At 46.5% G+C, this 25170-nt stretch overlaps 7 protein-coding genes across 7 annotated transcripts; 4 read left to right on the top strand and 3 right to left on the bottom strand.

The window, feature by feature from the left end:
• Positions 1 to 1734: 1734 nt before the first annotated feature.
• Positions 1735 to 5041, bottom strand: LY89DRAFT_629641 (carnitine acetyl transferase-like protein). The gene is made up of 3 exons (XM_018211213.1): positions 4219 to 5041; positions 2157 to 4172; positions 1735 to 2108 (listed from the first exon to the last, which is right to left on the bottom strand). Exons 1-3 carry the CDS (start codon positions 4661 to 4663, stop codon positions 1972 to 1974), a joined length of 2598 nt encoding a protein of 865 aa, XP_018062857.1. The 5' UTR covers positions 4664 to 5041; the 3' UTR covers positions 1735 to 1971.
• A 1206-nt stretch (positions 5042 to 6247) lies between these two features.
• LY89DRAFT_764663 (uncharacterized protein) lies at positions 6248 to 6595 on the top strand. The gene has a single exon (XM_018221646.1). The coding sequence runs from the start codon at positions 6389 to 6391 to the stop codon at positions 6551 to 6553; it is 165 nt and encodes a 54-aa protein (XP_018062856.1). The 5' UTR covers positions 6248 to 6388; the 3' UTR covers positions 6554 to 6595.
• An 879-nt stretch (positions 6596 to 7474) lies between these two features.
• On the top strand, positions 7475 to 9689 carry LY89DRAFT_764658 (MFS general substrate transporter; the record flags this gene model as incomplete). Its single annotated transcript, XM_018221645.1, has 4 exons — positions 7475 to 7516; positions 7921 to 8080; positions 8125 to 9306; positions 9340 to 9689. 4 exons carry the CDS (start codon positions 7475 to 7477, stop codon positions 9687 to 9689), a joined length of 1734 nt encoding a protein of 577 aa, XP_018062855.1.
• Positions 9690 to 9897: 208 nt separating this feature from the next.
• LY89DRAFT_741860 (uncharacterized protein) lies at positions 9898 to 13665 on the bottom strand (the record flags this gene model as incomplete). Its single annotated transcript, XM_018220763.1, has 6 exons — positions 9898 to 10785; positions 11067 to 11445; positions 11536 to 12008; positions 12205 to 12229; positions 12283 to 12914; positions 12961 to 13665. 6 exons carry the CDS (start codon positions 13663 to 13665, stop codon positions 9898 to 9900), a joined length of 3102 nt encoding a protein of 1033 aa, XP_018062854.1.
• Positions 13666 to 14393: 728 nt separating this feature from the next.
• Positions 14394 to 18217, top strand: LY89DRAFT_332024 (uncharacterized protein). Its single transcript, XM_018206796.1, has 8 exons — positions 14394 to 14684; positions 14740 to 14921; positions 14969 to 15098; positions 15144 to 15386; positions 15434 to 16981; positions 17057 to 17228; positions 17293 to 17680; positions 17768 to 18217. The coding sequence occupies exons 1-8, from the start codon at positions 14645 to 14647 to the stop codon at positions 18014 to 18016; spliced, it is 2952 nt and encodes a 983-aa protein (XP_018062853.1). The 5' UTR covers positions 14394 to 14644; the 3' UTR covers positions 18017 to 18217.
• A 201-nt stretch (positions 18218 to 18418) lies between these two features.
• LY89DRAFT_711559 (uncharacterized protein) lies at positions 18419 to 19803 on the bottom strand (the record flags this gene model as incomplete). The annotated part of the gene is made up of 3 exons (XM_018217912.1): positions 19606 to 19803; positions 19359 to 19548; positions 18419 to 19305 (listed from the first exon to the last, which is right to left on the bottom strand). Exons 1-3 carry the CDS (start codon positions 19717 to 19719, stop codon positions 18419 to 18421), a joined length of 1191 nt encoding a protein of 396 aa, XP_018062852.1. The 5' UTR covers positions 19720 to 19803.
• Positions 19804 to 20028: 225 nt separating this feature from the next.
• On the top strand, positions 20029 to 22787 carry LY89DRAFT_711558 (MFS general substrate transporter). The gene is made up of 8 exons (XM_018217911.1): positions 20029 to 20159; positions 20212 to 20676; positions 20723 to 20746; positions 20794 to 21138; positions 21202 to 21319; positions 21427 to 22290; positions 22340 to 22434; positions 22485 to 22787. The coding sequence occupies exons 2-8, from the start codon at positions 20408 to 20410 to the stop codon at positions 22564 to 22566; spliced, it is 1797 nt and encodes a 598-aa protein (XP_018062851.1). The 5' UTR covers positions 20029 to 20159; positions 20212 to 20407; the 3' UTR covers positions 22567 to 22787.
• The last annotated feature ends 2383 nt before the right edge of the window (positions 22788 to 25170 follow it).

The following is a 25170-nucleotide window of genomic DNA, read 5'->3' as shown; positions in this document are numbered from 1 at the left end:
ACTTCCTGGATTATTCGAAGAGCTTTGAGCCTGACTTTGGACGTCTCATCAAACTAAGAGAGGGAAGAGGAGAGGAGAGGAAAATGGTTGGTGACGATCAGACTTTGCGTTCGAAAGTGGCAGCCGATGATGTTCGTTAGATGTACGGAGAGGGAGGACAATGGACGTCGGATCTATTTGTACTTTTAATACTTTCCATCAATGATATTTACAAGGTCCACAATGACTTAATCACTTGTCCTCTGATGATTCAATCATTTCCATTCCATAACCTACACCTGCCAGTCTTATTCACTGAGCTCTTTACTTGCACAGAACTTGCCTTTCTTCTCTTCCTTCCCTTTCGTCCTTCCCCTTCGTCTCCTTTCTCAATCAAACCACCAACTCAAAATGTGCGAAACAAACTTTACCAAATACTCCTGCCACTGCCGCACTAGTCGCGTCCATGACACAACTTACACATGCCATAGATACGACCAATACTCTGGCATTTGCTATGGTCGTCAGTTTGAAAGGACCCGTAAGGTTAGAGGAAAATGTCCGGAGTGTAGGAACTCGGCGGATGACAGACAAATGTATGGGAACATGCCAAGAGACTTGAAAAGAGACCGCAGGAGTAGGGACGAAATCGAGCTCGATAGAGAGATCATCAGGGATGAACTGAAGCTGATGAGGAGGGAAGACAGGGCGAGTAAGCCATCTACGAAGGAGAGGGTGAAGGGTTGGATCGGTGATCTGGATCGATATTATTATAACCGTTAAGGGAAACTTGAAAGTTCCTACTTGGACGAATCTAGGTCGAAGTCTATGTAAATAACAGCACTTCTTGGAATCACTATGTATTTCCAATACACCTCTAACCCTCTTCGTGAGTCTCAGACCCGTCTAGCCTTCGCCCTATATGCGGCAGTACCAATCCGCTTCTCCGCTGCCCATTGCAGATGCCAATATTTGCCCTTCCGTTGTTCCGCCGCGTCAACATCTTCAAACCATCAACCCCACCAAATTAAGCCCCGCACTCCAGACTTTGATCCCTGTTCCTGAATATTGCTCGTAGTGTTGATCATGATCATGATGTTTGACTCGAACAGGCTCGGTAGTTTATTCGGTAGTTCTTGGCACACCTCAACTTCAAAGAAAGGAGCCTCGCTTAAAAAGAACCTCGACTCAATTGCCAAAAAATGCCAAAATAAGATCTCAGAAGCAAAACTCAACCACCCGCAGGTGGTATCCAACACCACAGCCAGTGTTGGGTTTAAAGGGGGAAATCTTGAGACATTCGTATTTCAGGCATTCACACGAGAATATAGAGAGGCACGATAGAATCGCAAGCATCTATACCCTGGAGGCCGCTGTCTCTTGAGTCATTCGTATTTCAAGCGTTCACGAGAGTATTAGAGAGGCACGGTTATACCGCAAGCGTCTATACCCTGGAAGCTGCTGTCTCAGAGGATGATGGCAAAGATCTGCTTATTTAACTTTATAGAGGGCTTGAGAAGGTTAAGGCTGTGATTGGTGGAGAGCCTTAGCGTGGTTTTGGTCAGGGAGGTTGAAGGTCAATAGATGGATGGCAGCATTTGCTTTTCGCTTGTGCTTCTAGGTCGGTACCGATAGCTGTGAAGCCTGCTGGAGGTGTATGTCCGAGAATCACATTATAGTCTAGTCGACTTGAGCAAAACAGGAAGACTTCTCGATTTCGATTTTACATCGCTAATCAAAAGCTAATTTCTATCACTACTTCATTGATGCTAGAGGTTTATCAGATGGCATGAGCAGCATACCCAATTCACATAAGCAATAAGATTCTGAGAAAAGTATCGATTCAAAAAACTACGCTAAGGAACGGCATCGCTCGGAAGGGAAATACATGGACGCATGGTAATCCAAAGTATGAGATACAAGAGTAAGTACAGACTTCTCATAAGATCTGTTGAAGGATCACAGTTGCAGCCCAGAGGACAAGCAGAGAAATTAGTACTCGCTCAGCCTGAGCCTCTTCCCGATCTCCCTTCGCCTAGCATTTACATTCGCGTCGGGCTTTGCATCATCGAGGCCTTCGCCTCGAGCCTTGAGAGCTTGCAACAGCATGCCTGCGTCGAAGAATCCATCTGTAATCATCAGTACATAACCCATAGGAACATGAAAGGAATACTCACAGCCACCCAATCCCTCATCATCACTCACAGCACTGCTATCATCAACGGGAGTCATTGTGCCAGGCGTCTTCTTTCCTTCGGCCTTAATCACACGTCCTCGTGACTTCATCCTACTTCCTGCCTTTGGTCTCGTAGCGCTCGCCTCTCTTGCTCGACTGGCTTTTGGACTTGGTGCTCTTCTTTGTGTCATTCTCAACACTCGTCTGATCTCCAGAAGATAGCTCTCCAATGCGTCAACGAATCGTTTCGTTTGGCGGTGCTTGCTGGAAGCACAGATGCTGATTCCTTCATCTTTGATGATATATCCAATCCCGAAACCGTCTCCAGATGTGGGACCGAAACCAAATTGTCTCAGAGATGGGTTACCGCAATTAGAGGTAGAGATGATGGTGTTGTTAAGCTTGTCCCATCCTGAATCTGCGAAGATAAGGGGCATATTGCTTTGGTGACCACGAGAAGGAGAAGAGTTGTGACGAGCGCGTCCACCGTTCGAGCGTACAGAGCGAACTTCGTCGCCATCGATAGACAAAACGGAGTTGCGACCTGGACTACCAACTACAGATGTAGGATCCCGTTCAGAGCCACCTTCGACAGGAGAAGAATAGCCGTTACTGCTCAATCCGTTGGAGGATGCTGCTTCGGCGCCATCTTCATCCAGAGCTTTTTGCCAAACACTAAAGAGTGCATAGAGATGACGATCGCAGCCCTGTGCTTTAGCGCATTCTTTGGTGTTGGCAGTGTGCTTCTGGCATGCTCGGCGAAGAGCGTCGACTTTTTGTTGAGGTGGATTCTCAGCCCAAAAGGTCTGAACGAAATCAACAGCTTCAGGCGTCACTGTACGAATGGCTTCTGTTCGTCCGTGCAGGTAGACTTTCGTCATTGCTGGCTCGTATGTGCATTCTACGCGACCGTACAAGCCATAGTACGCAGCTTGGAATGCCATCTGAACGAATGCATCTGGTGAGAATCCCATCGAAGTCATGAAATTCTTGCCATATGCTGCAAAGTCCAGTGTGGCGAATTCGTTCTGCTGGATCAGATCGGCGAGACGTGTTTCAGCAAAACGTAAAGCGATACCAAGTTCTGGTACCATGTCCCATTCCAGCTTGTGCGGTGTAGTATTAACATCGCCAAAGCTGTCTGGATCTCGCTTCGATGGGTCTGGACTTGTTGATGCCCAAAGACTTGGAGCTTGGCCATTGATAGTACGAGCGAAACGAAGGATAGTGTCCGTATACAAATCACTTGCAAATCTTAAGACCGTGTGACCATCGACACCAGTGTGCTCGAAATTAATTCCTGCACTTCCGTTCTTGCAAACGATTATCTGGAGCTTGTCATACCATCGGTTCGTGCATGTGCCGATCTGAACACCTTTTTCTACCTCGCTAGTGCCACAAAGCATGTTCTGGCAAAGTTCGGCTCCAGATGAAGGCTCCGTGTAGTCCAGGCACAAGATGAACAAGGCAGAATCGACTATTCCAAGACAATCTGCGTTATTAGATCCTTCATCTCTGGTCATAACATCTCTCAAGCCTGACCAGATCTTGCGATTTTCTGTACTGAGTACACCAAGGGCTCCTTTTGCTGCTTCTTGGATTGGTGTTTGTTGAGCATCCTCGACGATTGTTTGAAGGTTGATTGATACATCCTTCTCGGTCATGATGAGGTCCGAGTTATCGTCTAGAACATCGAACCAATAGAATTGACCATGACAAAGCACAACTATGTGCTTGGCATCCGGGTCTTGGCCAATGTGACATCCATTCTCGGTCGGCACACGAGCTGTTCCGAACAACCTCGAGTACTGGTACATGCAAAGTGGCTGGCCTCTGACTGAATCCGGTGGAAGCTCCTCCTTTCTCACAGCACGTACGAACGCCAAGGCCGATATGACTAGTGATGCAGCACGAGTGACTTGGTTGTTCCTCGCGGGTGTAGGGTCATCTTCGAGCAGGAAAAAGGGATTCAAGTTTAGCACGACCGGGTTATCGAAGTTGAGATACGAGTCATACCCTTCAAGACGTTAGTGCCAAACCTTTTCCTCGATGAGATAACTTACAGAACTGCTCAATATAACTCGTCTTTCCAGTTGCATACTTCTTCAATCTCTCTTGCAGCTCTGGTCCTTCACTCTTCAAGAACTCTTCTACGGCTTGATTCGTTTCGGCATGCTCTCTAGGGCTTTGCAGTGGCTTCAAAGCGGCTAGATACTTTGCTGTTGTTCCCTCCAAGTCGGGGATGGGTAGCTTAGGAAGCTTGTCCTGAGCAGCAAAGGTGATTCCTTGCTTCGTCTTTGGTGGTTGACTGGTCGCTAGTGGGTCTTTCTGATCCTTGGTGTACTGATCTGTGACTTTCTTGGCACCATCAAGAGAACGACCTTTGTCTGATGCTGCCTGAGGTTGACCAGGTTCGGCCAAGGACTCATTCAGAGACTTAGGCATCGTGAATGTACGGACTGAAGCGGTAGCGGAAGGCATCTTGGTCAGCAGGATGACTTTAAGCATGGATGGTACAGATGGTGGTGCTTATATTCAAACCGCGCAGGGCTGTGCGGTAAAAATAATGGCAGTCGTGGAGACAGTAGGACGGCATCCCACTAGATGGCTCGGATGTGGTATTGAGACATTCGATATCGAGGTAGAAGGACTTCCTTCTGACAGAGAGCCTTGGTTATATCTCGAGTCACCAAGTGGATCGCAGTGGGGTCTGCCCCGCATGATATTTCCTGCAGAATGCCATACATGGACTGAACTCTCACATCGGCCAGATGGCCCATGTCTCTGCAACTGGCATCCACACCCGTGCACTAGCTGGGGGAGATATGCCGAGCTAATCTCGAGGTCCGCAGCACCGAGCACGATGTTTGGAACGACTGATACATAGCCAGCACTGAAAAGGCAATTAACGAATTTAACGTACCTTATATGATTGTGCCTAATGGGAGATCAATATATGCTCGCCCAATTCCTCCGCGAGGTCGTATATTTTTCCGAATTAGTTCGCGTCTAGAGTTGGGGAAATGGACTGTGCAGGGAGCTCGAGCCGTGGAGTTGGAGCTTGAGCACTGTGCTGCTCTCCAGCAACGGAACCCAGATCCGAAGTGTCTCAGAACATGTGAAGAGCTCTTGACTCTCTCAAATCGATACAGAGGCGTATGTTGTCCCGAAAGTGGAAGTAAAAGCCGCTTCCTCTTGCCCGAGAATGTTCTGGTTGGTACAACACGTTTTGCCGAGAGGTGTCGAAGTTTGACGTCTCACCCACTGGCTCGAGGCATGCAGGAAGGTGGAGCTCCGTGATACAATTGCGGATTGAAGGAACCTTAATGATAGGAGTGTAGGCTATGAGGCAACGTGATCCGGGAAGAGATGGGATGGGGAGGGAAGGGAAAGGCTGGACGAGAGCCTTTTCAAAGAGACAACGTGACACCTGCAGGCGGTGACAAACGGTCCGGGGTATGTCTGTGGGGTAATGTGGATGAGGATTTTGGTTGGAATAGATGCTGTGATTCGGGTTAAGCAGGAAGAGAAGAGAATATATCAATATCAGACACTCGCTAGACGGTCTATGTATTGCGCCTGGCCATATGTTCGGGTCTTCTGATGACCTCAAATCGACTCTAGATGCACACCGGAAGGCCGCTTAAACCTGGGGGGAAATCGGGTGAAAGGATGCCGTGGATGGTCACGTGATGATTACTTAATCTTGACATTCTTTGCACCAGTGGGTGTCAGAATTCGTGAACCACGCTAAAATTAGGCGAGAACGCCAGAATTTCAAAGGGGGTCAATAGTCAATTGCTAATATTATTACAAAATAAATCACCATTTTGCAGTTTTAATAGCTTTCCCCCCATTTTTAATAAGGCGTCTGCATCTCCCAGGCATATCAGCGATGCGTAAGCGTATCTCTTCTAATGTAATTTTATCCCATTCCTCTTAAAGAGCTTGTTTTACCTCCTCGTTAGAATAAAAGACTCTCTAGCGCACACATTGCTTAATGATATTCTAAATACCCTCAATTGGATTTAGATCTAGTGACTGCGCAGGGTGCTTGATATTAACTACCTAATTGATTACTTTCAGCTAATACGCAAGGCCTTCTTTACGCATACTATAAGAGGGGTCCCCATCTTCTTGAAGATACACTTGATTTGTATGTTATAAACGCTGTTCTTAGACAGCTTTAATATATATAGGCAAGAGACGCTCTGTATAGTACTTTTGGGTCATATGGTTGCCTGCAACCTTTTTCTCTACTTTGTGAGGTTTAGTAGCCTCCTATTCTTCCACTCTAGCTTTATATTCCTCTTGAGACTCTGTTGTTGGGCGACGACGAGGTTTTGGAGGCATAGGAGGGTATTCTATAGTGTCTTCTTTGTTATTGTAGAACTCTAGCTTTTCTGATTTCCCCCACCAATTGATCCAAGCAGTAATATGGAATGCTATGCCTTTTATTTCTTTCCGTTCCATAATATTCTCGTCCGCATAACGTCGGTCGCCTCCTTCTTGTCTCAATATATAGCCAACAGGCTAGGCGCTAAGATCGTGGTGTGCCTCGTCCGTATACGTAATCAAGCTCCAGTAATCCTTAATTGTCTTGCCTATATACTCTTTTCCAAAAGCAACACGTTCCTCTAAGTTTTTTTCTAAAACCTGCTTGTTTACAAATGCCATTTTGAACCATCGTGCCTTTACAAGCTCCTTCAATTTCCTTTGCAACTAGCGCCTCTTTATTGGGAGTTTATAGTACTGAATTTGCGCGTTAAGGTCTTGGTCGCGGACGGGGTTTCGTGTAGGATCGACTAGCATTTGGCACATAGCTAATGTGACTTTAGACTTCCTCCCGAGTGGCTTTTTAGATATTCCACGTGTTGTTCTCATTGCTAGATGGCCCATTGTCTCTCTCTAACGCTTCCAACGCAGCCCAGTAGTATGGTCAACACCTTCATCGCGACATAGCTGGCGGAAGGACTTTAAGTGGTGTTGCTTATCGTACGCGTCGTAGAATCGTGTACGCTTGCGAGTTGAAGCTGGGTAATTATACGCTGGGTCTGGGGGAGGGGTAAGACGGTCATTTGCGCGCGTTCTGGGTGCCGTAAGTGCCATAATTGCTGTTGTAGTGGTAGGAATGGCGGGGCGCGATTTTCGTGTTATTCGCTAATTTTAGCGTGGTTCACGAATTCTGACACCCACTGGTGTTGCCATACTTTAATTAGACCGCGGAACCTTTGCTCCTTGACTCGGTTTTGAAGATATACTTCTCTCGTGCTCGAGAATCAAATGCGTCGTCGAGGTATTGAAGGTAGGACATTATCAATGTCTTCAACGCTCGGCTCACTATATGGCTTCGAGTGCGCAGTAAGTCAATCTCGTCCAATGAAGACCTCTGCAAAGCGCCATGCGTTCCAAAGGGAGGAATCATCTGCCCATTATTTACAGCATGACTTCAACATGTGGATAATGAATCACGAACAGCACCATCATTATGTTTCTGAGTCATTCCCTTGTACTTGCTTCCTTCTCTTTTTGTTGAAACGCTTTATCCTTGTTACCTATATCCCCTTTCTGCTTCCTGCTCGTGAAGCACAGCCTGAGAAACGTGATCAGCCATGGGTTTCATATTGAATCGAAAAAGAAAAGATAAGCCAGCACGTACTTGCCATCATCAGATTCAGAGAACTGTCGAGCCTCAAACCAAGACGGAACTTCCAACCGATCACGTGGAAAAGGAGAACCATGTGCAAGCAACAACCGCTTTCCAGCCTGATGCCAAAGGCAGATGTACAATATGTCGAAAAGAACAGTTAACAGCAAGAAAGTATCGATTCAAACTCATCGTCGGGATATTCTTCCCTTTCGCCTTGTCAGCTCTTGATGTAACCATCATAGCTTCTGCTTTGCCATGGATTGCTATCGATTTTGGTAGTAGACCCTGCCTCAGTGACGATAAACGCTAACAACTACAGGCCAAATATCTCAGATGACGTGGATTATCTCAGCGTTCAACTTGTGCTCAGCAGCATTCATTCCGTTCTGGAGTCAGATGTGTGACATCTTTGGAAGAACAGCTACAATGGAAGCTGTCCTGATCTTGATGATGATTGGAAGTGCTATCTGCACAAGTGCGCCAACTAATGCCTTTCCACTCCTCATCTTTGGCCGTGCGATTCAAGGACTCTCAGTAGCCGGAATTAATGTCACCACCAGAGTCATCATGTCTGACAAAGTCTCGTTGAAGGGAAACGCAAAGAACAATAGCATCTTTGGCATGGTTGGAGGACTCTCTTACGCCATCGGACCTGTTATTGGAGGCTACTTGACAGACAAGACTTGGAGATGGTGTTTTGGTATTAATCTGCCTGTCGCAGCAACAGGGGCAATCCTTTTCTTCGTCGTACTCCGAAAGGAATTACTTGGTCCTCAACCACTGCCAGAACTCCTAGCACAATCAGGAGAGACCCACAAACTCAAGGCTAGACTCTCAACTATCGATTTTGGAGGTCAAGTTCTCTTCTTGTTCGGTATGAGTCTTCTGATTCTTGGTCTCACATGGGGAGGAGCTCGGTATCCCTGGTCCTCCCCTCAAGTTATCATCTGCTTGATCCTCGGTTCCTTTCTCTCCATAACCTTCATTATATACCAATCAATCATGGCGCCGGGACGCTACCTCTCTCGCCTCATACCCCTGCAACGCCCCACCATCCCTTGGGCTCTTCTCTCTCAACGCAACATGGGCCTGCTATTCTACATCAACTTCTGCACTGGAATGGGCATGATAGCCGTCTTATACTTCGTCGATATATACTTCACCTTTGTGAAACTCTACACCCCCTCCAAAGCCGGTGTACAACTCCTCTACTACACACCAGGTATAGGTGTAGGTGTCTATTCCGCCATGGTAATGTGCAACATCTACCCCCGCCAAACCTTCACACCTCTCTTCCTCGGCTCCATCATCGAAGCTACAGGTATCACTGTTCTTACCTGGGCATTACATCAGGGCCACAACGCGACCATCTTTGGTATGATCGCCCTCACTGGTGCAGGAACTGGAATGCGCTTCATGCCAAACTCCCTGCATGGCATCGGGTTCTTCCCAAACAACATCGCGTCGGTCATAGCACTGACCTCCTTCGCCGTCCCCTTCGGTGGGACGATATCAATGACTATCATGGGTTCAGTGTTCAATAATAAAGCTGGACTCAGTGCATCCGCTATGGAGGGGTATACTTCATCGATCAGCACCTTGAGCGAGGAAGCGAAGGCGACGATTCAGGACGCAGCAAGGAGTGGTGTTGTTTGGGCATTTATTAGTATCTTGCCGTTGATGTGGCTTTGTGTACTGGCTGCGGGTATGTTGGGGAATGTGAGGATTACGAAAAAGAGGGAGGTGGATGGGGAGGGAAAGGTGGATTTCAGTGAGAATGTAGTGGAGAGTGTTTATCTTGTTGGGTGGATGAAGAGATGTTTTAGAAGAGTTGAGAGCAGAGGCAGCGAGAGTGTTGTCATTGCGAATCATATGACGGTATGATGTCGACATTAAATAGCAGATAACTCCTAGTTTTATAACATCGAAGCCGTACCTCGAGAGCCTTTTCTTGTAGTGTGCCAAGAAGATTCTTCCTGTGTCGAACAGCGAATGGCATCCCGTCGAACATTGGAAATGAAAAGACACAAATGTCGCCTCCACGTCCAGATCAAAGATGGTGGCATACATGATACTAAGGTGGAGTAGAACTTCAATAATCTTTCGTCAGTCTTAGATACTTAGCCTTCGTGTCCACTTTTGGGACATTCCACGAAGCCTGGGATTTTAGTTTACGCCACAATCGCATTACCTCTCCAAGACCCTCTCGCTCTTGCTTATCCATCTCCTTCGCAAGATACCGCTCTGGATCCTTCTGAAATTCGCACAACCGGATGGCTATCTCATATTCCGCGCGTTTTGCTCTAAGTTGGGCTATGAGGCTCTCCCACTCCGAATCTGGCGGGTCTACCTTTGCTCCGTGAGCAAGGAGCAATTTTGCGATTTCAAGCTCATTTCCAGCTACGGCACCTTGTAGTGCATTCCCAAATCTGCCTCCACGTAAACGCACATCAGCACCATTATCAAGCAATAGCTGAACGATGCGTTCAGATCCTCTATATGCTGCAGCTTGTAGTGCAGTTCCGTATCTAGAAGCCTCTGAGTATTCATTGATATAGGCACCCCGTTCTATTAGCTCTTCCACCAATGCCGAAGCATCGGTTGTGACTGAATAATAAAGCGGTGGATAGGGTATATCTATTTCCCAACTCGAATAGCGACTGCAATCTGGATCGATTGACCGACATAGATTTAACATACTCTGTGAACCCGACGTAAATATCTGAAGCAAGCACCTTCGGAGTTGGACTGGCCACTTTTGTCGAGGCACTTTGTCCAAATGCACGTCCCAATAGTCGACTGCATAGTCCCACAGCTGGAACTGTCGGAAAATCTCTTTGGTGACCAGTATTTGTCTGCTGAGGTGCAAATGATATGCTAAACATGAATGCACGATGTGGAGATTCGCATTTGTCTCGTCAGTGAAGAAATCTTTGGCAGGCCCATCTGATACCAAAATCCGGCTAGAAATGAGATATTCCTAGAGAGATCAAAGTTAGCTGCATAAAAATTGGCCGCGAATCAAGAAATTATTTCCAACATCGGCAAGTCGGGTTTTTCAGGCCCTCCAGGCTGAATGGAGCGAGTCCTAATCAATGTCCAGGGAATCGTCGAACTTTCGGACTTGTCCTTTGGAACAGGTGGAGACTTCTGAATTTGGAAAGAGAATACGAGCTTGATATAGACGTCAATTTGCATACTACGGTCTGTGCCGGACGTTCTTTCGATACGGGATGGTTTTGAAGAGATAAGGGCTCTTACCTTTATGGAGAAATGACTGAATTTCACTACCATCTTCGTGTGATACCTAACGCTATATCCTGGTACAGTAACTATCTTAGGCAGGTATGTGAGCACTGCTTCCGCCTTGAAAAGTCGTTGTTCATGGTTGAAAGGAACGTCGCCTTCAGGATCAAGAATGAAAATTTCAGCAAGCTCTCCCAAAGTCAACGGTCTTGCAGAGAAGCAGAGCCATTTCAGAGTGCTTAATACTTGCTTCTTACGATCCAATTTCACATTTTGTAACATTCTGGCGTATGTTGCATCCAAACCTCTTGGAAGGGACCTCAATGATTGTTGAACCTCGCTTGAATTCGCGCATTCCTCGAGATGGTCCAATTGACAAACCACATATTGAAACCTGAAAGCAAAACCAGATTAGCAAAGCGCGCCTGGAAAGCCATAGATCTATGGTGATAGGGAAGTTTGACTTCGAGATCTTCAAGCTTACATTCCTTCAGCGTTCTTGATCAATACTTCTCGAGCTTCGGTTTTCATTGAGTCTGGCCAGAACTCGAATTTGGTGGAAGCGAATACTCGGTCCAGATAAAGGCTAATATCCCTTTGGATAAAGCCAATACAAACTGAGCTGTCCAAATCGATTCTCTTGGTGCTATTAGAGGCGATCATGAGTGACCTGAACGTCGCAACAATATCCGGCGCGCTGCGGCTCGTGCATAACAAGTGAAAATTCGACAATTCCAGTCCATGAAGTTCGGACAGGACTTCCAATAAACTATCTCGTTTCATTGAGCCCTTCTCATCGAAACACTCGTCCAGCGCATCGATAACAAGATAGACGTCTGAAAAGCCACCAGTCATAGCTGCTATTGCCTTCTTAAGAATCTCGAGATCGGGTCTGTGATTCTTTCTCTGGCATTCGTCTAGTTTATCGATGACTGGAGGTCTGTCGGGCCGCTTGCACTAGAGCTGTCGAATTAAGGAGCAAAGCATTATATCCGTGCTTTGGGCTTTTTGATCATTGAAGCTGAAAAAGAAATAGGCTATAGAAATATTTGGATCTGTGTCATAAGCAGATTCGAGGCTTTTGATGACCGATGCACTGTCCGATACTGTTAGACTACGCGCGAATTCAGACTGTGGCAAAATAATTTCGTACCTTAAGACAGATTTGCCAGCACCAGCTATGAAACTTGGTTAGTACCATGATCTTGATAGGTGAAGATACAGGAACAACCTTTTCCATGGAGCCAAAGAAGAGAATTCGGACTCCGTTTCCATCCTTCGCAATAGCCAGTCGCCAGTGTCTACTTTCAGTTTTGAAATCGCGTTCCGATAGCCTTCTGCTAGATCAACAGGCGATAACCACTGGAGTAATTCTCTTGTACGCTGATCCGATTGAGTATGTTCAATGGCTATCCTCAAGGCTGATGTATCGCTATCTATTACTTCCATAGTGCTGAAGATCTCGATATGGCGCCCAGAAAGTTTGTCGTACTCTTCCTGGGTCACTTTATCTCTCAAGATGTTGTAGACTCTAGAAAAAGTTTGATCTTGTTGCTGAATGTCTTGCAGTGACGAGTCCCACTTGTCCCATTTGACTAGGTCTGAGACAAGCTTTGCACCTTTGCTTCTCGAGCAGTAGCAGACATACGTGGCTTGGAACTTGAGTATCAGGCGATATTGCTCTTGTAGTGCATTTCGATACAAAGAATGGATACTCTCAAACATGTGATCTGTTGTGTTGCGTTCAGACTCATACCGATGAGCATACAGCGCCTCTCTCATCGAGCTCTGAACAATTAGGTCAGAGATTGTTCTGAGGCCATTTGCCATTGAGGTTGTTTGTTCCGAAGGATTAAGGAATAGCTGGAAATTTTAGTATTGGACATGCAGTCTAGGAATTACAACTTACCGGAAGTATGAGGCCTACACCAGCCCATGCAATGGACGCGTACGGATTCGCACTCGCGGCATTAGTAATATAATTATTAGCTGAATTGACAATATCAAGGACAGGCTTTGCGAGATCCCTGACGGCGATATCCATGCCATTGAACTTCAACTTGAATTCATTATTTTTCATCTCTGCAATTTTCTTACTCAAAATGCGCTCCATCTGGTCTTTTCTTGTCGATTTGACGGAATGAGGCGATGACATGTCGGCTATCAACCCGAAAACTGTGCTGAGCTCAACGGAGAGAATGCGTTCGTACTCTTTGATGAGCCTTTCCTCTTGGGCTCTCAGAGCTTCGTATGCTTGGTTCCACACCTCTGCGATTGGTGGTGATTTTTGTGGTTCTTTGATTGACCGTGAAGTAGTGGGGACAATTGGGAGCATCGAAGTAGTAGTTTCGGAGTCCCCTTTAGCCTGCAAAGGTAAGCTGTGACCCGTGTTTGCAGCATCTTTGAGGGGAAATGTGTTTATAGAAGAAGTGATTGAGTGCTTTCGGTCTTTAGCGTTCTCAGCTGCCTTGGACGTGGGCGCAGTCTGGTGTTCCTTCGCTGGTGACAAGACTGCACTAGTGCCTTTGTCTTTTGAGTTCAAGAATCGTGATTTGAATCGTTCTCGAAATCCTTTCTGACGGGATTCAGAGCTCGTCCCCAAATCGGCATCCATTTTCTCGACACCCCGAGCAGTCGCCGCACACTCGAATCTCGATAGTACGAGTCTTGGCAAGCTGAAGGGTTCGGAGAAGAGTACTTCACAGCTCTAGAGACCATCTCAGACGGAACTGTCAACGGATGGGTACAATGAAGCCAAGGACTTCCGGTACGCGTTCTAAAAGCTGAAAAGACCACGATATACTTTTCGAGGAACCGAGGCGCAGATCTCGATCGTATTGATGCACCTCGATCTTGACCGTTGACACAACAGCGAAAGCTAACTCGTCGCTGTATCGTGGCAAGGCTCTGGTGCCCAGCTCAACAACCATTGCCCGTCTACAGCACGGCACACGTGACCATTCGGAAATGAAAGCCACCTGGGCAAACGCTGGCAGTCACGACGAACACGAACTCAAGCGTATTGAAGAAGACGCACTTTGATCGATTGGCGATCAACATTGCAACTCTCCTTCATAGCTTTTCTACATAACACTACTCACCTGTCCTTGCTTACCGTATTTGTTAAAGATAGAGGGAGAAGATGTGACTCTGTGAGCAAACATCCCCACCGAATGTACAGTTTCATCTTCGAAGACGAATCCTCCTTCATTGTATCTGTGATAGCTCTATTTATAAATGGTCTGGGCTCTTAGATGTATGGACCGATTGTACGTAGACTTTCAGTTTGAAAGGCATGAAGGTTCATGCACAAGAGTGGGATGCAGAGCAGCCTTCCCGCTGATAGCATAGGAGACTCTTGGCTATCTCTCAATCTGATTCTATGCCATACACAGACAACAATCTCTAACTATAATGTGTCTTGCTTGGCACATGACAAATTTGTTATGTCTACGTTATGTTTGCAGGCTATCTTTGGCGTCTCTTTACGGACTTTGTGATTTATCTCATAAACGCAAGAGGATATATTTAAGCTTTTTGTAAATACATCCACGATCTTTTCTTATACCTCGTTGAAGCATCTTGAAGTCGATATGGCGAGTCGAAGATTGATCCTTGGCGTTGATGTCGGTGGTATGTATGCAATTTGTACTACCTTTGAGGATCAGCTACTTATCAAGTTTCTCAGGGACGAACACGGACGCAGTGCTTTTGGATCCAAACAAGACGGGACCAGATGCAGTTATATCATCCTACAAAGCTACCACGGGAACAGATGTGACCACTGGGATTGAGGAAGCGATTCGAACTCTTCTCGAAAGTGCAAAACTTTCTCCAGCAAGTGTGGCAAGCTTGATGATAGGAACAACAGTAAACTTTCCTCAACTTCCACGTAAAGTGTTAAGCTGATTGCGAAGCACTTCATCAACGCTGTCGTGGAACGTGATGTCTCGAGACTTGACCCTGTAGCAGTCATTCGTTTAGCTGCCGGAAACTATTTGAGATATACTCCCCCATTTATTGATTTTCCACCAGCGCTGAAGAGGAGTGAGTTTAATTCTGAGTCCGAATGATTCAGCTGACCATGAGTAGTCATCAATGGTCATTTTGCCAGCATATCCGGTGGCGTCCAGATCGATGGTGCAGAACTTGGCCCCATCAAAGAGAGTGAAGTGCTTGAGCAAGCCAGAATCATCAAGGAGAAAGGACTCCGTAGAGTTGCAATAGTTGGCATCTATTCGCCATTCGATGAGAAGTATCACCAAGAAGAGAAGGTTCGTGATCTTCTGAGGAAAGCATTAGGCGAAGATGTGGACATTGTATGTTCCAAAGATGGTAAAGCAAACTACCTCTTTATTCAAGAACAGACTGATAGAACATAGTTGCTGGAGTTGGTATCCTGGCACGAGAGAATGCAACCATTCTGAATTCATCGACCTTGCGCTTCGCTAGGCGAACAATCAATGGCTTCAAGCGGGCTATGAAACGTCTGGAACTCAGCTGTCCACTATATCTAACTTCCAATTCCGGTCAACTTCTGTCGTCCAAGGAAGCCATGTCGTATCCCATCCGGATCTTCTCTTCAGGAGCCACGAACTCTATAAGAGGAGCTTCATTTCTATCAGCAGAACATCAATTGGGTGAGAGTCGATATGTCATAGATATTGGTGGGACAACAACAGACATTGGCTGTCTTCTCCCAAGTGGATTTCCCCGACTGGCTAGCGCAACTACCGACATTGGGGGAGTCAGAGTCAATTTTGCAATGCCTCAAGTGGAAAGCATTGGACTTGGTGGAGGGTCTCTTGTGCATGAAAATTCAAATGGCAAACTATCTATTGGTCCAGATAGTGTTGGACAAGCACTGAGGGAGAAAGCCATATGCTTTCATGGTGATTGTTTGACTACGACCGACATCATGGTTGCGGCTGGCGAAGCCAAAATCGGTAGTTTGACCCCAGAAGTTCCCCTTGCAACAATCCAATTGGCAAAGGAAAAAATCAAGCAAATGCTCGAGGACCATATCGACAGAATGAAGACATCACCAGAACCATGCAACTTACTTCTCGTTGGAGGAGGAGCGTTTCTTTGTCCTTCAAAACTGGAAGGGGTGGCTTCAATCGAGGTTCCTCGACATGCAGGTGTTGCCAACGCCGTGGGAGCAGCTGTTGCCGAAATTGGAGAGGACGCTGAAATGATCGTTGATGCCAGCAATAAGGACAACGCACTGGCGGATGTGAAAGCTAAAGCCATTGCTCAAGCCATTTCGAGAGGGGCAAAAACCTCACAGATCCGCATCATCGAAGAAGAGGTTTCGGGCATCCCATATATTGAAGGGAAATTTAAGATCTCAGTGAAGGTTGTAGGTCCGGTCGACTACGTACGATTCTTGGAAGATGCAGAGAATGAAGCTATCGACGACTCAGCCGCGGAGGAGCCGTATCACGAAACGAAGCAATGGGATTTGAATGGAGAGATGCATGACTCGACTGATGAAAAAATCGACCACGACTCCTACAGGCCAAACATCGACAGCAACCGAGTCTGGCATTTATCAGAAACTGATGCTCATTACATATCAATAGGTTGCTACATTCTCGGCTGTGCTGGTGGTGGCACACCCTACGCAAGCTATCTTCAGACCCGCCAACTCCTTCGTGATGGTGGCAAGATTAGGATCATCGATATTGATGACTTGCCAGCCGATGCTCAATGTGGTCCAGTTGCAGGGATGGGCAGTCCCATAATTGCTATCGAGAAACTTGGTGGCGACATGATTCTCCATGCAATGCAAGAGATGGAGAAGCATCTCAATATCAAGTTCACCGCGGTGCTCACTGCAGAAATAGGCGGGTCCAATGGAATGGCGCCTCTGCTTCTCTCGTCATCGACATACTATGATATTCCCTGCATTGATGCAGATCTCATGGGTACGGATCCTTTCCATTATCTTTGGTCTTTCTTCCGACTTGACATTCTTTGTCCACTGACATTTTGAGACATAGGACGAGCTTTCCCATCCTTTGAAATGAGTTCACTCTTCATCGGAGCCGATGACATTAATCATCTACTTCCAGCCTCTTTGTCGAGCGGCGATGGAACAAATATGACCTTGACTTCAGCAAAAGACGCGGCCTCAGTTGACAAAGTCCTGCGAGCATCATGCATCACTATGGGGTATGGATCCTATCAACACCTTCCAATATCTCATTTTAGACCTGAGTTAATGCGTAACATCTAGCCTCGCAGCAGGTATCTCAGCCCGACCAACAACAAAATCCGAGCTGCAACAATACGGCATACCTAAATCGATGTCTTTGTCCTGGAGACTTGGTCGTGCCGTCCTTCATGCACGCACCAGAGGTACCATTGCAACCGTTCATGAGGACCTCATCCAGGAATTTGGTGGTCCCCAGAGCGCGAGTAAGGTGTTTGAAGGAAAGGTCGTAGGAGTCGGACAGTCGGTGCACAAAGGTCATAGCTATGGAACGCTTGTCATCGAAAAGCTCAAGGACTACGAGAAAGACAACGATGGTGGAAGTAAAGACAATGGGCCTGAAAAGGTCTCAATCCCGTTCATCAATGAGAACCTTAGGGTAGAAGCTGTCTACGCGTCTGGAGAAAAGAAGGTGAGTCATTCGACCTCCTTGACCTTGCCAAGCCCATTTTCCTCTCTTCCCTCAAGACTTCCGAAGCTGACCACACAACTTCTGTAGATCCTTGCCACAGTTCCAGACTTGATCATGGTCCTCGACACTTTAAGCGGCGAAGCAGTTGGCGTCCCCGAATATCGATACGGTCTAAAGGTCATGGTTATGATTGCCGCAGCCCATCCCCTCTGGACGAGCAAACGAGGGCTCGAGATCGCGGGACCCAAAGCATTTGGGTATAATATGGAGTTCGATCCGTGTGGTGTTTATGGAGATGTGACTAGCGTCATTGACGAGTTTGCCCCATCAACATAAGTTGAAGCATGATTTGAGGAGAATGTCAATCACGCAGATTCCTTCGCAATATATAATTAGTACAGCAATAGCAAACACGTTATTTGCTGTACTATCATAGAAAATACTCGAGCACGAATGCAGCCACGGTCGTAGTAGATTGTGCGCTGCCTTGATAAACAGCGGGACTTTTTTCAGATGCCAGATATTCTGCCTGAGTTTTGGTTTGGTGCGAGGAGACTTGGTTACAGTATCAGATAGACTGCGATATGCTTGTGTAAGTCGAATTGCAGCAAGTTCTTGGCCCTCTTGGTACTCGGTTGTATTTTGGCTTTACTACCATGCCTGCCAATCCCCATATGCATTCATTGTAACTTGTACACGTCACTTCTTTGTTTCGATTCTGCTTTGACCCCAATCACTCTAATCAAGAGACTTCTGATGTTGAAAGTTCTTCTTCACCTCATTGGCGAGGTCATCGTCCATCAGAAAACGATAAGCTGCAATTGCCATTCCTTCAGCCGACAAGAGACACCGCTCGAATGAAGCGATCGAACCTGCCCCCTGTGCAAACCCTGCGGTGTGGGGGAAGGCATTCTCAGATGGGATCCCAAAGATACCTTGGAAACTCGGGCATACATAACTGACATTGCCTTGATCAGTCGATGCAGGCGTTGTTTCACGGTCGACGTTGCATTGCATCTTGTGACCCATGCCCTCTATCGCTTGTTGGAATGCTCGACATATCGACAAATTGGTTCGAAGGTCAGCATACACTCCCAAAATCTCAGCCTCGATCTCACACCCAGTGGCCTGCGCTGCGACTTTGAAGCAATTAAGGACTCGTTCTTGCAACGCCTCAGCTCCAGCGAGGCTTGGCGCTCTTACTCCATATTCCAGAACCGCTCTGTCAGGAATGATATTGGCAGCTACTCCTCCTTCAGCAATAATGCCATGAATCCGTTCATCCGGCTGTAGCTGCTGTCGTAGAGCAGAAACGCTGGTATATCCAAGAACAGCAGCATCCAGAGCATTGACTCCTTTCCATGGAGCCAAGGCAGCATGAGCTGGTTTGCCTCGAAACGTCACTCGAAATCCCGAGATTGCCAGAGTCTTGTCGAAAGCATCGCCTAGCACATCATCGGGATATACACTCTGGCTCGTTGGATGCATCATCATGCACGCTTCGACATCTGCATATGCTCCCGCCTCGATCAGTGCAATCTTTCCTCCGATCGCTTCCTCTGCTGGTGTGCCAAGTAATCGCACACGACCAGCTTTATCGCTTTGTTTGAGAGCATCTACGACTGCTAGAAATACCCCCAGGGATGTTGTTGCGATGAGATTATGTCCACAAGATGACCAAGACCAGGGAGAGCATCGTATTCAACGTTGAAAGCCAAAACTCTGCCTCCAGATCCGAATTCAGCTTCGAAAGCCGTTTGGATCCCGTATGCGTGAGGTGTTACCTTGATACCTTCGCCTTGCAACGCTGCTACGAGTGTATCGTGAGCAGTGACTTCCTCATAAGCGATCTCTGGGTTTGAGAATATCTGTCCGTTGAGTGAATCAACGAACGAACGAAAATGAGTTCTGGCTTGGTCACTTACCTCATGATTCACATGCCAGAGCAGGTCTCGATGGTTGATTATACTTTGATTCATTGTTATTGAGCTTTCATGATCAGTAGCCGACTTGCTTGGTAATTCTGTGACTAGGGTCATATCTGAATTCCGTCGATGCTGCTCCGGACTTCAACTTGTCTATACTCGTGCTCTCGATTCTGAGGGAAGGTTTGCAGAATAGCCTCAGAGACCGAAGGACATGCTATCAGTTGGTGCATGGTGTCTAACATCTCCATAGTTTGTATGCGTTGTGCACGTTCCAGACGTCTTCTGCTGGGGTATGGAGAAGATAGCAAGAGTCTTGGCTCGCTTACCTCCTTTTGCTATCACAGCGTGCATGCACCCCCACTTTCGAGCCACTGCGTCGGAAAGAACCTGAACATGGTTGCATAGTAACTTGCAGCGGGGAGCAGCCACGATACATGCGGCTGCAATGAAATGGGACATCTTTGCTTTCGCTATCTCTATGCTATCTCTGTCGTTGTCTTCCAATAGTCACATGATCATCAAATATGAGGTTTGCTGGGCAACAACAACTAGGAAGTATCCGAGCGACCGATAGCAAGGATCAATAAGCTTATCTTATGATAGGACGCTATTGATGTCTTTGCATTACAATTACTGTGATTCGTGCGTAGAAACGGTCAAGGAAAGAAGGCTTCGATTATCGAACCGTACGTGTGGAAGACTTTAGATAAGTCAATCTCCTATACATAAGACCATTACCCAGGATGTGAAGTATCTCAATTCTATCAAATCGGCAGATCTTGTTGTTGACCATATCAATATGGCAATCTTTCAACATATCAAGTCGATTATGAATCAAAACTCAACTCTCGCCGTGACGGAGGGAGTCGAACCAGCTCCCACGTTAATTGAAACTCCCACCACAGACGTGGACGACAAGAAGACAATGACAATCAACCACCATGCTACCGACTCGGAGATCCAGAAGCCCGTTTTTCAATCAGTTGAGCTTGGTGAAGAAGGTGCCCAACGAATTGAACTCATGCAAGAGGCCTGGGGCAAGCATGGGAAACTCTTCGTCTTTCTCTCGTACGAGAAATCCATATCCTGACAAGACATCAGCTAACGAATACAGACTGGCACTTTGCATGATTGTCTAGTAAGTCCCAACCCTGAAAATAACTACACATTCTGACTAAGTTTCAGCGAATTAGACAACACAACCTTCGCTACTTACTACGTCTACGCTATCTCTGATTTCAAGAAGACAGCCTCAACATCCGCTCTGTCTGTAGCTTGCAATCTAACATTCTCCCTCATGAAGCCGGTCTGGGCTAAGATCTCTGATATCTTCGGTCGTGGAGAAATGTATCCTACGGCGCTCCTCTTTATCACCATCGGCCTCGTCGTTGCAGCTAGTGCTCAGACTTTCCAAGCGTTCGCTGTAGGAACCATTCTCCGCATCATCGGGATTACTTGTTTGAATACTATGAACACGATTGTCATTGCGGATCTCACGAGTACGAGGCAGAGAGCTTTGGGTGTTAATTTGTAATTTTGGCCGTATTTGATATTGCCTTGGGTTTCGGCTTATATTGTGTTGGCGGTCGTTAGTCTTGGTGGCATTGGATGGGCTTGGGGTATTGGGATTCTGGCTATTGTGTATCCTTTTGGGGTTGTTGCGATTATGAGCTTGCTTCTGAAGTATCAAAGTCGCGCGAAGAAGTTGGAGGTATGCATCCCTTTTCTGTTTCTCTGCTCTGAAAGGCTGTATCGAGAGTCCGTCAGTTTTGCCCTTGCTTCTTGCTTTGTGAGAGAGTCTGGGTTGACTTTTGGTAGGCTGAATACATCAAGAAAGCTCGCCTGAGCGTCTACGAAGTCTGCTCAAGTATCGACATTGGCGGCATGGCCATCATGATCCTCGGCCTAGCATTCATCCTCCTGCCCCTGTCCCTCGCCAGCCTCCAACCCCACGGCTACAAGACACCTTGGATCCCCACGCTCATGGTCATCGGTGGTCTCCTTCTCATATTCGCCCTCCCATTCTATGAAAGCAAAGTCGCCGCACATCCATTCTTCCCCGTCCGTTACCTAAAGCACAAATCAATATGTCTAGCCTTCCTCCTCTACTTCACCGATTACATGACAGCAGAAGCCTCTCATGGATACCTGTACAACTGGGCCTTGATCGCCCAAGGCCTGACCATCGTGCAAGCTACCAATCTTTCCTATATCAACGGCGTCATGACTTTTGCTACAGGCATTCTCTTCGGACTGGTCATGTGGAAGACCAGAACATACAAATGGTGGATAGTAGGTGGTCTCTTCATTCGCATCATCAGATATAGAGTCATGTTCCGGATCCGTACTTCCAATCCTACGCTTGGGGAATTGCTCGTCGTGCAACTTATCCAAGGAGTTTGCGATGGCATCGTACAGACTGGAGGATATGTCGCGGCTACTATCAATGTACCACATAAGGAAACAGCACAGATGGCGGCATTGATAGTCATGGTTGGCACACTCGGGTCGAGTATCGGAGATGCTATCAGTGGTGCGATCTATACAGGGACTTTTAGAGAGCAACTGAGAAAACAATTGGGCGATAAATCTACACCGGAATTGGTCGAGGCGTTGTTCAATTCGATTACAACCATGGTTCCAGAGTGGGGAACTCCAGAGAGGACAGCGATTAATGCTGCTGTAAGTCTCAAACTTGCTCTAGAAGAGGGAGGATGCTAAAAAGAAACAGTATAATAACGTTACGTCGTATTTTTATATTGCTGCAATGGTCATCATCGTCCCAGGATTTATCATTGCCTGGTTCTTGCCGAATCAGACATTGAAGTATGTTTCAATGTTCCGAAATGGGAATAACTTCGCTGATAGACTTGTAGTGATAACCAGAATTTGCTGGAGGATCATGGCATGCTTGCACAGCGTCAAACGGGCCCTGAGTCCGAGAACGCGGGGCAATGATTCGATTTCTGCGTTGAATGAGGACCCATGTTTCGGGTGTCAGTACATCGGACTCGTGTGTATTCTTCCTGCCCTCAATAGTACAAATCTCAAGTTTGAACAAAAGAACCCCTGAATTGCAAGCGACCCCTATACATTTAGCGAGCGTTTAACCCTCCAAAGGTATCTTCTCGACCAATATTTCCGCGATTGATGGAGATATGGAAATTATCCAAATGCTCAGGGCTAGCAGTTGCTAAATATTTTTGACGATCACAATAGCTCAAGAAAATGTACCTAAATGAGATCGTCGGGGCAGTGTGTCTATTCACGTGATCGTTATTGGACAGGAGTCAAAGGAAGACTCAAGTCATGAAGCGACCAACGGGGCGAAGAAGAATTGAGAATCAGATGCTCTCAGCACTGTCCAATTTCAGATAAGAATTGAAAGTGTGGGAGTAATAGCGTATTCGTCATTGGGGTATCATTCCCTCCCCTCAACCAATCCGAATCTTCCATGTCTTTGTCTGGAATGTGGCACTGGTCTTATATCATAAAACTTGTCTACCACTTACAAGGCCATCTAAAAAATGGTCAAACATACTAAAAACCACGACATGCGACAAAGAAAATTCCTGCCTTTCATCCAAATTCGGGTTCTTCCAAAGAAAAACTCAATTTGGGCCAAGCCTAGCAGGCACTACTGGACATTCGTGATATGCAGGGGAAACAGTCTCACCAGGCTGCAATGATACATACCATATCGAAAATATCCAGGCTGAATCTACTTTCTTCTCTGACTGGGCAGCAAAAAAGATAGTGCTTCACTAAAAGTCGAGACTTCGAATTCCTGCCCTTTTTAGCCCACCTTCTGGATATCTAGCTGCTTTACTAAAGTTTGCGACAAGCAACAGAGAGAATTTAGGCAATGTGATTCTTATTTTTTGGAGACTTACTCGAGGTACGAGGTTCCAGTGAGCTGAGGTGGAATGTCATTCTAAGCTTGACATAGTGTTCTGACCATGGATTCACTAAATATTGCGATGTGCGACAAACGTATATTTGAAGCTTCCTGGAGGGTGAATTGAAGGAGCTTAGATTGAGCTGGTCTTGTTTTGGGAGGAATGCGATGCGATGTCGTCCAAGCTTACGACGGAAATAAGGTGCGGAGCACTACACGAGTCGAGGAAGGTGAAGATCTCCGTGCTACTAGAAAAACAGATTTGACGAATAATGGTTATTTCTTTCTCTTTCGAAATCGTGGTTCATATCCTAAAAGTTAACAGCTCGACGCATGCTCTCGAAGATAATATGTTGGTGAGCAAAGGCCCTCTCGTTGATGGTGGCAAAACCATGTGCTTCCATCCCTGGCCCGTCCCGTCCCAGGCTTCGAGCTTCTAGAACCCCGTTTGACATTTGCCGCACTCGAATCATGTCCACATGAACCTTTAACTACAAAACCACTAACTCCTCACCTCGATCAGCACTGCGTCCTAAGACTCAGAATCGCCCTTTATCTTTGTTGCGCATCGCGACTTTTAGTCAACACAGTGGCTCGTCCATTCCATGCTTAAAGAACACACTAAAGATTCCTCCTGATCTCCAATACATAGGTAGGGTCTTGTGGCACATCGCGCTTGTTAGTCAACACACTTCCTGGTCGAAAGATAGACTAGAATTTCTTACCACCTTATCTCCAAGAGTTTATGATCTTTGTTGCGCATCGTGCTTTTTAGTCAATACACTGGCTCGCTGTTCTAGCAAGGTGACTCTTGATATGTTAGCGTTTTCTTACAAACTACTCGACTCATGTCCATAAACTTGTCTCGAAGCGATTCATTAAAGTAGACTCACTTCATGCTTGATAACAATCAAGCTCTAAATCGTCCCCCAAAAAGCTTTGTGTTCCTCATCGCAGTATCTACTCATTCGTTGGCAGAGTTCGTAGTTGAAGCTTGGAAGTCCTTCGAAGAGACCTCCAGGCGGAAAGTTTGGAATCAACAACAACCGAAGCTGCCATGACAAACTCTCATGCAAAAGCCAAACTTGTCAAATTCCGGGCCTAAATTCTGCATCCAAGTCCTTAATAATACTTTGTTGCCCATCGCACCTTTTAGCAAAGCGCCGGAGTGTTGGTTAAAGTCTTTGCATGAATGCTAGCCTAAAATACACAGCGTAGCCTTGTCAAGATACTTCATCGGACCAGAGACGCCCGCCTGAACTGAGGCTCTAATTCCGTAGGGCCAACTTAAAGTTCGAAGTCAGATAGATAAATAGTGTTGTTGCACATCGAGCATTTTAGTGAGGGAGACGGTTTGTCTTGGGAGAAGACGGCTGTTGGGATAAATGCTGGAACTTTTTACGGCAGGAACCTAAGATCTTACAGTGTTAACAGGAGAAGTAAGTTTTCAAGCTAAGTGCTTTTCATACAGATTATCACCAACCCGACCAAACTTCGCCTCCGAAGTGACCAAAACACTCGTCTTGCCTGAACCTTTCATCTTCTCAGGATCGTCCAACCCCAGATCCAAAAAATCACCAAATCTCGAAACATCAAAAGATCCAAACGGAGATATACAATCCGATCGACCTGCATCCACCAGGAGGCTCGGCCCAGCCCTGAAA

This window comes from Mollisia scopiformis, assembly GCF_001500285.1.
Source record: "Mollisia scopiformis unplaced genomic scaffold LY89scaffold_32, whole genome shotgun sequence".
NCBI lineage: Eukaryota > Fungi > Ascomycota > Leotiomycetes > Helotiales > Mollisiaceae > Mollisia > Mollisia scopiformis.
The sequence above is the reverse complement of the archived record's forward strand: the minus strand, read 5'-3'. Positions and strand labels throughout refer to the sequence as shown.

Excerpts from the sequence above, each read along its gene's own strand:
- LY89DRAFT_711558 (XM_018217911.1), top strand. The coding sequence starts at position 20,408 with ATGGCAATCTTTCAACATATCAAGTCGATTATGAATCAAAACTCAACT. Across the intron at positions 20,677-20,722 it reads AAACTCTTCGTCTTTCTCTC|ACTGGCACTTTGCATGATTG; the intron begins GTACGAGAAATC and ends TAACGAATACAG. Across the intron at positions 21,139-21,201 it reads AGAGCTTTGGGTGTTAATTT|TCTTGGTGGCATTGGATGGG; the intron begins GTAATTTTGGCC and ends GGCGGTCGTTAG.
- LY89DRAFT_629641 (XM_018211213.1), bottom strand. The coding sequence starts at position 4,663 with ATGCTTAAAGTCATCCTGCTGACCAAGATGCCTTCCGCTACCGCTTCA. Across the intron at positions 4,173-4,218 it reads GAGTTATATTGAGCAGTTCT|GGTATGACTCGTATCTCAAC; the intron begins GTAAGTTATCTC and ends AACGTCTTGAAG. Across the intron at positions 2,109-2,156 it reads TGATGAGGGATTGGGTGGCT|ATGGATTCTTCGACGCAGGC; the intron begins GTGAGTATTCCT and ends TGATGATTACAG.
- LY89DRAFT_332024 (XM_018206796.1), top strand. The coding sequence starts at position 14,645 with ATGGCGAGTCGAAGATTGATCCTTGGCGTTGATGTCGGTG. Across the intron at positions 14,922-14,968 it reads GCTTGATGATAGGAACAACA|CACTTCATCAACGCTGTCGT; the intron begins GTAAACTTTCCT and ends CTGATTGCGAAG. Across the intron at positions 17,229-17,292 it reads GCATCATGCATCACTATGGG|CCTCGCAGCAGGTATCTCAG; the intron begins GTATGGATCCTA and ends CGTAACATCTAG.
- LY89DRAFT_764663 (XM_018221646.1), top strand. The coding sequence starts at position 6,389 with ATGGTTGCCTGCAACCTTTTTCTCTACTTTGTGAGGTTTAGTAGCCTC.